This window comes from Somniosus microcephalus, chromosome 23 (assembly GCF_052327205.1).
Source record: "Somniosus microcephalus isolate GS21.2 chromosome 23, FLI_Smic_1.0, whole genome shotgun sequence".
In the NCBI taxonomy this organism is placed as follows: domain Eukaryota; kingdom Metazoa; phylum Chordata; class Chondrichthyes; order Squaliformes; family Somniosidae; genus Somniosus; species Somniosus microcephalus.
The window spans coordinates 65,653,842-65,663,375 of NC_141009.1; the positions used below are offsets into that span (position 1 = coordinate 65,653,842).

At 49.9% G+C, this 9,534-nt stretch overlaps 1 protein-coding gene across 2 annotated transcripts; it reads left to right on the forward strand.

Moving 5' to 3' along the window:
• The first annotated feature begins 3,174 nt into the window (after positions 1 to 3,174).
• On the forward strand, positions 3,175 to 8,603 carry LOC147101927 (uncharacterized). Of its 2 annotated transcripts, XM_085965998.1 has the most exons (5): positions 3,175 to 3,397; positions 6,096 to 6,274; positions 7,574 to 7,646; positions 8,269 to 8,379; positions 8,452 to 8,603. In XM_085965998.1, exons 1-5 carry the CDS (start codon positions 3,175 to 3,177, stop codon positions 8,601 to 8,603), a joined length of 738 nt encoding a protein of 245 aa, XP_085822124.1. The 2 variants fall into 2 exon arrangements, 1 of the variants encoding a protein (XP_085822124.1); XR_015073411.1 differs by lacking the exons at positions 3,175 to 3,397; positions 7,574 to 7,646; positions 8,269 to 8,379; positions 8,452 to 8,603 and adding an exon at positions 6,457 to 6,660 and having other exon boundaries at positions 6,184 to 6,274.
• The last annotated feature ends 931 nt before the right edge of the window (positions 8,604 to 9,534 follow it).

Consider the following 9,534-nt stretch of genomic DNA (forward strand, 5'->3'; position numbering starts at 1 on the left):
TTTGTAGCTCAAGTGTTTTACTTTCTAGTAGACGCTGGCGTATAAATGGAGAGGCAATCCCACAGATGAAAGCATCACGAATCATTTCTTGGCGGTACAGCTCAGCTGAGGCTGCCTGAAAGTTACAATCTACGCTGAGCCTGCGAAGTTCTTGCAGGAATTCGTCAATTGATTCCCCTGGCCCTTGTCGGGTTGTGGCCAGTAGATGTCTAGCGTAGACCTCATTTGGGGACTTCGCATACAGTTTCTTAAGTGCCCGAATCACCTCTTCGTAATTATCCCATTCATCAACATATTCGAATACTTTTGGGGTCACATAATTGAAAAGTATCTTCAATTTAGCAGGAGCATCTGCTTTACATTCATCCAGAAAATTCTCAAAAGTACGATACCAATGCTTCCATACCCTGCCAGCTGCTGGTGTATTCGGGTCCAAGTCCAGACGAATAGGTCTAAGGATTTTCTCCATGATGGGTGGTTCCCTGGATCCTTAACTTCCGAGTTTGTCTGAAGGTCGAGTATTTGTCAGTGTAAATACTAAGTTACTTAAATTGATGTAAGAAAAGGAGACTTACCATCAAGTAACTTTAAATTAAGCTTTAAGTAACTTATAAACACACTATATACAGAGAGAGGTCTTTACCATGCCTCTGGTAGAAGCCTCTTACAATACTGAACAGACTAGTATTTATACCAGTCCAACAGGAAGTGACATGACAGGAAGTGAGGTATGTACACAGTTCATAGTTCACAGTTCACAGTTCACAGGAAGTGATGACATAACTTCCCGGAAGTTATTATTTTTATCACAATGCCTATGGCAGCATCATCTTCCTTGGTGAAGACAGATGCAAAGTATTCATTTAGTACCTCAGCCATAACCTCTGCCTCCATGAATAGGTCTCCTTTTTGGTCCTTAATCAGCCCCATCCCTCCTCTTACTACCTTTTACTATTTATATGGCCATAGAAGACTTTTGGATTACCTTTCATGTTGGCTGCAATTCTATTCTCATACCCTCTCTTTGCCCCTCATTTGATTTTTCACTTCTCCTCTGAACTTTCTATATATAGCCTGATTTTCAGATGCATTTGCAACTTGACATCTGTCATACTCGCTCTTTTTCTGCTTCATCATATTCTCTATCTCTTTCATCATCCAGCGAGCCCTGACTTTAGTTGTCCTGCCTTCCCCCCTCGTTGGAAAGTACCTCAACTGCACCTGAACTATTTCCTCTTTAAAGGCAGCCTATTGTTCATTACAGTTTTTCCTGCCAATCTTTGATTCCAGTTTACCCGGGCCAGATCCGTTCTCATCCCACTGAAGTTGCATTTCCCCCTGTTAAACATTTTTACTCTAGATTGCTCTCTGTCCTTTTTCATAGCTAACCAAAACATTATGATACTATGATCACTGTTCCCTAAATGTTCACCTATTGAAACTTGCTCCACCTGACCAACCTCATTCCCCAGTCTGGAGTGCAGTTACGTTGAAAGACTGAAGAAGCTGGTGTTGTTCTCCTTGGAGCAGAGAGAATTGAGAGGAGATTTGATAGAGGTGTTCAAATCCATGAGGGGTGTGGACAGAGTAGATAGAGAGAAACTGTTCCCATTGGCAGAAGGGTGGAGAACCGGAGGGCACAGATTTAAGGTGATTGGCAAAAGAACCAAAGGCCACGTAAGAAAGACTTTTTTACGCAGCGAGTGGTTAGGATTTGGAATGTTCTCCCTGAAAGGGCGGTGGAGGCAGATTCAATCACAGCTTTCAAAAGGGAGTTGGATAAGTATCTGAAGGGAAGAAATGTGCAGTGTACGGGGAAAGGGCGGGGGAGTGGGACTGGCTGAAGTGCTCTTGCAGAGAGCCGGCACGGGCTCGACGGGCCGAATGGCCTCCTTCCCCGCTGTAAACATTCTATGATTCGATGGTTCTATGACCATGTGCTGTAAATTTAAAAAAGGTTAAAAGGAAATTGAACAAATTAAATTAAAGTACTGTTCCTTATGGTGATGCAGCACTCCAGTCCCTGCGGTGCCCACCGGTCGCAGAATGCCTCGAGCGTGCTGGCAGACACCGCGTGCTCCATCTCCAGGGCCAGCCAGGGGTGAATGTGGCCGCGGAAGAGAAGCAGGCAGTCGGGCGGAACAACCCCCTGGACCGCCCGCTGCCTGGACCAGTAAATGGCCACTTTGGCCAGGCCCAGGAGCAGTCCCACGAGGAGGTCCCCCGACCTGCCCGCTCCCTTCCGCACCGGGTGACCGAATATCAGGAGCGTGGGACTGAAGTGCAGCCAAAAATCGAGGAGCAGCCCCTTCAAATTCGCTCCCCAGGATGAAGGTCGGCATCCTATTGGGTGAGCGTGAGGCCTGTCTGGACGGATGAACGAACGCACGCATGCACGCAGGGAGACAAATGACATGCACGCACGCAGACATTCACAATGGAATTTACACTTGAGCGAACGAACAGAGGAATGAATGACTGAATGATTGAGCGATGTCAGTAGGACTGGCGAATACGGGTTCTTTCTTTTCTTGGTTTATTAAACAGTGGCAGCTTGTACTGTAAACATTATTGATTTACCTGTAAAAATGAATTATTGTATTTATATTGTTGACCATTAAGCTGTTTTTGAGGCTTTATCCTTTTTATTGTGGTCAATGAATGTAATGGATTTACTATGTAATTGATGAGTTGTATAAGTAATGTTGTACATGAATATTAAAATTTAAAAAAAGGACAGCAGGTAATACCAAGCAAAAATGAAGAGTTACTAGATTGCCAATAGGACTGGTGTAAAATTGTTTTTCACTATGGGTACCTGTACTGTTAATATTGTTGATTTGTCTGTAAAATTTACCACTGCATTTGGACTGTTAGTCCTAAAGCTGTTTTTAAGGCTTTGTTTTATTGTGGTTAATGAATGTAATGGGTTTATTATGTAATTGATGAGTTGTGACAAGTACTGCCATATTTAAATAAATATGTTCCTCACAAAAAAAGAAAAAAATAAGTTTAAACAAGGCCCCAATCTCTCCGTGTGCCCCGTGGGAATGCGGGTTCACATTGGGAGCCCGTGGGCCAATCAGACCATTCATTTACTGCGGGTTAAACAAGGGGATAAAAAGGGGGAGTCGGCTCTACAGCCTCACTTACCTGGGAGCCTCGCTTGTTAGAATGGAGGGGCTGCGGGTTCTGGGCTTGTTCTTTCTTACAATCTGTTCATCTCAGCCGCCCTCTCTCCTTCTCCCCGCCGATCAATGTTGGCTGGATCCCGAATTCCGCCAAGACTGCGGCTTTGGGGGAATTGAAGGCAGTGAGTGTGTGCGGAAAGGCTGCTGCTTTGATGCCGGGAGCCGGGATGTGCTGCCGTGTTTCTATTCACTCCACAATCTGCCAGGTGGGTGTATTCTCGGCTCGCCTATATTCTGGGCCAGGGCTTCCCAGGACCAGCCGCAATCCAACTGCACTGGGGATTCCCTGGACAGTATCCTCTCTCCTCCTGTCCTGAAACATCAGCTGTGTTTAGTTCTACAGTTTGAAAGTCTGATCATTGAGATCCTGACCCAAGATCTCTCCTTCCTTCTCTATGCGACTTGGGACTTCTGATGGTTGAATTGCGCCCCAGGATAGGAGGGCAGAGTAAAGATCAGTCCCTGGCTGGCACTGACCGGACAGGGTGTGGATTTGATGCAGGTCTTGTGTAACCAGTCCAGTAACTTGCAGCACTCCATTCTCTTAGATCCAACCCTGACATTGTCATTAAACCCGCTGACAAGGGTGGTGCTGTTGTTTGGCGTACTGACCTCTACCTAGCGGAAGCTGAACGCCAACTCTCCGACACCTCCTCCTACCTCCACCTGGACCATGACCCCACTACCGAACATCAAACCACCATTTCCAAGACTGTCACTGACCTCATCTCCTCTGGAGATCTTCCCCCCGCTGCCACCAACCTCATAGTTCCCCAACCCCGCACAGCCCGCTTCTACCTCCTTCCCAAGATCCACAAACAGGACTGCCCTGGTAGATCCATCGTTTCAGCCTGTTCTTGCCCCACGGAACTTATCTCTTCCTATCTTGACTCTATCTTTTCTCCCCTTGTCCAGTCTCTTCCCACCTACATCCGCGACTCTTCGGACGCCCTCCGCCACTTTAACAGTTTCCAGTTTCCTGGCCCCAACCGCTTCCTTTTCACCATGGACGTACAATCCCTCTACACCTCCATCCCCCACCCGGATGGCCTGAGGGCGCTCCGCTTCTTCCTTGAACAGAGGCCCGACCAGTCCCCATCCACCACGACCCTCCTCCGCCTGGCTGAACTTGTTCTCACATTGAATAACTTCTCCTTTAACTCCACTCATTTCCTCCAAATCAAAGGTGTTGCCATGGGTACCCGCATGGGTCCTAGCTATGCCTGCCTTTTCGTGGGCTATGTGGAACAATCTTTGTTCCAGTCCTACTCTGGTCCCCTCCCTCACCTCTTTTGACTGTATCGGTGCCGTTTCCTGCTCTCGCCCCGAACTTGACAATTTCATTCACTTTGCCTCCAATTTCCACCCTTCCCTCACCTTCACATGGTCCATCTCGGACTCTTCCCTTCCCTTCCTCGACTTCTCCGTCTCCATCTCCGGGGATAGGTTATCGACCAATATCTACTACAAGCCCACTGACTCCCACAGCTACCTGGACTACACTTCCTCCCACCCCGCTTCCTGTAAGGACTCTATTCCATTCTCCCAGTTTCTCCGCCTCCGCCGTATCTGCTCCGACGATGCCACCTTCCACACCAGTGCTTCAGACATGTCTTCCTTTTTCCACAACCGAGGATTCCCCTCCACTGTGGTTGACACTGCCCTCGACCGTGTCAGTTCCATCTCCCGCACTTCTGCCCTCACCCCTGCCCCTCCCTCCCGGAACCACGATAGGGTTCCCCTTGTCCTCACCTTTCACCCCACCAGCCTCCACATTCAACGGATCATCCTCCGGCATTTCTGCTACCTCCAAAGTGATCCCACCACCAAACGTATCTTCCCCTCCCCTCCCCTTTCAGCATTCCGCAGGGACCGCTCCCTCCGAGACACCCTAGTCCACTCCTCTATCACCCCTAACAGCCCTTCCCCTTCGCCTGGCACCTTCCCGTGCAAGCGGAGGAGATGTTACACCTGCCCCTATACCTCCCCCCTTCCCACTGTCCAGGGCCCCAAACACCCCTTCCAGGTTAAACAGCGATTTACTTGTACTTCTCGCAATCTAGTATACTGTATTCGCTGCTCACGATGCGGTCTCCTCTACATTGGGGAGACCAAACGCAGATTGGGTGACCGCTTTGCGGAACACCTCCGTTCAGTCCGTAAGGGTGACCCCGAGCTTCCGGTCGCCTGTCATTTTAATTCACCGCTCCATTCCCTATCGGACCTCACCGTCCTTGGCCTCTTGTATTGTTCCACGGAAACTCAACGTAAACTCGAGGAACAGCACCTCACCTTCCGATTAGGCAGTCTGCAGCCTTCCGGACTCAATATCGAGTTCAACAATTTCAGATCATAAGCTCGGCCCCCATTTCATTTTCTCTTGCATTTGTTCCACTCTTTTCCTCCCCCCCCCCCGCTTTCCTTTTGTTTCTCTCCCACACCTGGTAGCTATCTCTTGCCCTGCCAGTACACTTTACACCTAATCCTAGCCCATTACCATCTCGTCCAGCTTCTAATCTCTTTTACTTCTTTTGTTTCTTTTATTCTTTTGTCTGATCGCAGCCCTGCCTTCGATCTAGATTCTTTTCTTTCCAGTTTTGAAAAAGGGTTCAACTCGAAACGTCAACTCAAATTTCTCTCCACGGATGTTGCCTGACTTGCTGAGTTTTTCCAGCATTTTCTGTTGTTATTTCGGATTTCCAACATCTGCAGTATTTTGCTATCGTCCCAGTAGGGATGGAGTTGGTGAACCGTCTCCAGTAGATGGAGAATTGGGGAGTGGACGGGGAGAGAAAGAAACTAGAAGCTGGTGCTGAGCTGGGCGGAGTTTCTCCCCCTCCCGGTAATGGTTCCCTTGCCATTCCCCGTGCAGCAACTAACCGCCTTTCATTGACTCTCTTGCAGTGTGCACCAAGGATGGGCGGGTCCTGATCGCCATCTCCAAGGATTTGACGCTGCCTCCTGTAGACCTGACAACGGTCCATCTGAAGGATGGACACGGAGCGGAGTGCAGTCCGACCGTGGCCTCTGCAGACACTGTGCTCTTTCAGTTCGCAGTCACTGAGTGTGGCACTACTCAGCGGGTAGGTATTGTGGGCTGGGAGCCCCATCAATGGCTGTCAGTCGGGTGGGAAAGAGGGGGTTTAAAGGGCAATGGGGGCCCTGAAAGACACTACATGTGATAAGGCAATGGCAGACTTGCTCAATTTCCCTGCAATCGGTCTACTCCTGGTCCTCTGTAATGATGGTCTTCTGTCTCTTGTAGCTGGACGGGGTGAACGCCGTCTATGAAACGGATGTGTTGGGTCAGTTTGAGATCTTGGATGGAGATTTGGGATCGGTGACCCGGGACAGCCCCTTCAGGTGAGACTGGGAGCACATGAAGCGGGTAGAGAAGGTGAGGAGCTGAATTCTCAAGCCGTGTCCGTTCTCTTGCAGGCTACATGTCCAGTGCAGTTACAAGGGGAGCCAGGAGTCTGAACTGCAGGTGAAGCCCCGAGTTTACAGCCTTTCTCTGCCACTGAGGCCGGGATCCTGGTTCTCGAGCTGAGAATAGCGAGAGGTAGCGAGTGCTGCTGATGGTTAGTGTCCAACTTCAGGCTCTCTCTCCAAATAGTGGCCGTCCTTCATCTTTCTCTTTGCAGATGGTGGCTACCGGAGCTGGTACGTGGCCAGTGACTACCCGATCCTGAGTGTGCTCCGGGACCCCGTGTTTGTGGAGGTTCGAGTCCTGAACCGGAACGATCCGTCCCTTGTGCTGGTGCTCAATGACTGCTGGGCGACCCCCACCCCCGAGCCGCATTCGGGGCTCCGATGGGACCTCCTGGTGGGCAGGTAAGGCAGCGAGTGAGGGACCTTGGGGCAGGCTGGTGATTGGGGAGGGGGGCGACATGGACTGGGTGAAAGAACGGCCAATAATCAAACCAATCTGAGCTCCAGGTTGACGATTGGTGACTTGAATGGACTGGTTTCTTTATCTAGTCTAATCTCGGGACTTTGCTTTGATGTGCCGCTGTAACTCTGCAGTTGAGAGTTCCAGGTGCCCTCTCCATATAACCCGCTCTTTCTCTGTTCCAGGTGCACCTTTACTGGAGACAATTACAAAACCCGCCTCCTCCCGGCAGACGCCGCTTCCCATTCGCCATTCCCAACTCACCAGAATCGGTTTGTAGTCAGCACTTTCGCTTTCTGGGACCGAGTTTCGGGCCGGGCTCTGAGCGGGGAGGTGAGTTTCCTTCAGTCTTTCTCTCTGGCTCTCTTGGTTGAACTTGTTCCCTGGGTCTTGCTCACAGTGAGGAGGCCCCTGTTGACCCTTTGACTGTAGAAGCATGAATCTCTTGACTGGGAGCTGTGGCACTGACCAGACCGCACTGTCTTTCCAGGTTCACTTCCACTGCAGTGCTGAGGTTTGCTTCCCTTCCACCCGAGAGAACTGCACGGCTCCCTGCAGCCCCAGTAAGTAGCTGGGATCTGACTAGAAACTGAACCTTGATGGGGAGGGGTGGGTGTGGGGCATCTGGAGACTGGGCTCACTCAGCAAGGGCCCAACACTGGGCACAGGAGCAGTGTCCTCAATCTGCCCGCTCAACTCTATCCCAGTTCGTCTACAGCAGAATAGCAATCTGGCACCGGGGCTCTGAGCACATCTTGCACTGGTTCTGAATGGAATCCACCTCTGGCCTTGAACATTGATCAGCATCCTGCTGTCACCAGGAGTTCCAGGGTGGAACTGAACCGATATCTGGGGGCGGGGAGACCTGGGCAATGTGTGTATGTCCAGTGTAACCGCTCGTCAAACTAGTGCTTAAAACGGGTCTCTTTCCCCAGGAGACCAGCCTGGCCATTGGACCCGTCAACGACTGCAAACTTTGCTGGGTTGATGCGGGTCCTTCTGAGAATCAGGAGTGAATCTTAGTCTGACAGTGAGGGAACAGTGTTTAACAGCAGTCCAATCTCTCCGGTACTCACTGCCCGAGGGTTTTTGCATTGGGCCATCGGATTGTACACCTGATTCAGGGCTTCAGACAGCTGCACATTGAATTGCCTACCTTGAACTCTTGTCTCTTGTCTCCCCCAGAGAGGCGAAGAAGTGCCGATGACCGGGCTGGGTCCTTGGTGACCTCTGATGGAGCCATCAATTTCCTGGAAGATGAGAGAGTGGGTGCTGGGATCCACCAGGAAGAGAAAGGTAAAGGAGGCCCCTGCTACTGTCTAGTGATGGAGTAACTGGTGCCTATCTAACCCTCCCTTCTCCCCACAGATGCTGCTGCTGATTCCCCCTCCCGTGTTCTTCCTGGAGCAGCGGTTGGGGTAGCTCTGCTCTCCGTGGCCCTGTTGGTCGGGACTGTTGCCATGTGGAAAATGGACCATCGCCGCAGGGTGGGCTCCGAGTGCAGCTCCATGGAAATGTAGCTGTGTCTGTTGGACAATAAACTCCTGTTATACATGAACCCTGGTCTTGTATTCAGAGAATCAGAGAATGGCCTCCTGTGCTGTCACCCTTGAGCCCGTGCCTGCTGTTTGCAAGAGCACTTCAGCTAGTCCCACTCCTCGGCCCTTTCCCTGTAGCCCTGCAATTTTTTTTATTTGTTGCTTATCCAGTTCCCTTTTGAAAGCCACGATTTAATCCGCCTCCACCAACCTTTCGGGCAGTGCATTCCAGTTATTAACCACTCCGAGTAAAAAAACAAAATGGTTTTTCTTCATGTCCCCTTTTGGTTCTTTTACAACTAACCTTCAATCTGTGTCCTCTGGTTCTGGCCCGTTCTGCCAATGACCGCAGTTCCCCTCTATCTACTGCCTAGACACCTCATGCTTTTGAAAACCTCTCAAATCTGCTCTCTGAAACTTCTCTGCACTAAGAACCCCAGCTTATCTAGTCATCCATGTAACTGACACCCCTCATCCCTGGAATCATTCTTCCATGCACCCTCTCCTAGGGCCGTCACATCATTCCTAAAGAGCGGTGCCCAGAATTGACACAATACTCCAGTTGAGGCCAACCGATGTTTTATAAAGGTTCATCATAACTTCCTTGATTTTGTACTCCATGCCACTGCTTGTAAAGCCCAGTATCCCATATGCTTTTTTAATTTGTGCACACGTACTCCCAGGTCTCTCTGTTCACTTTAGGATTGTACCCTTTAGTTTATATTGCCTGTCCTCGTTCTTCCCACTAAATGTTTCACTTTGCACGTTTGTTAAATTTCATCTGTCTGCCCATTGCACCAGCCTGGCTGTCTTGATCTATCACACACCTTTCCCTGCCCCTGTACTTGCTTAAACTTTGTTACATCACTAACTTTTACCCATTCCCATGAAGGGTCATCGACTTGAAACATTA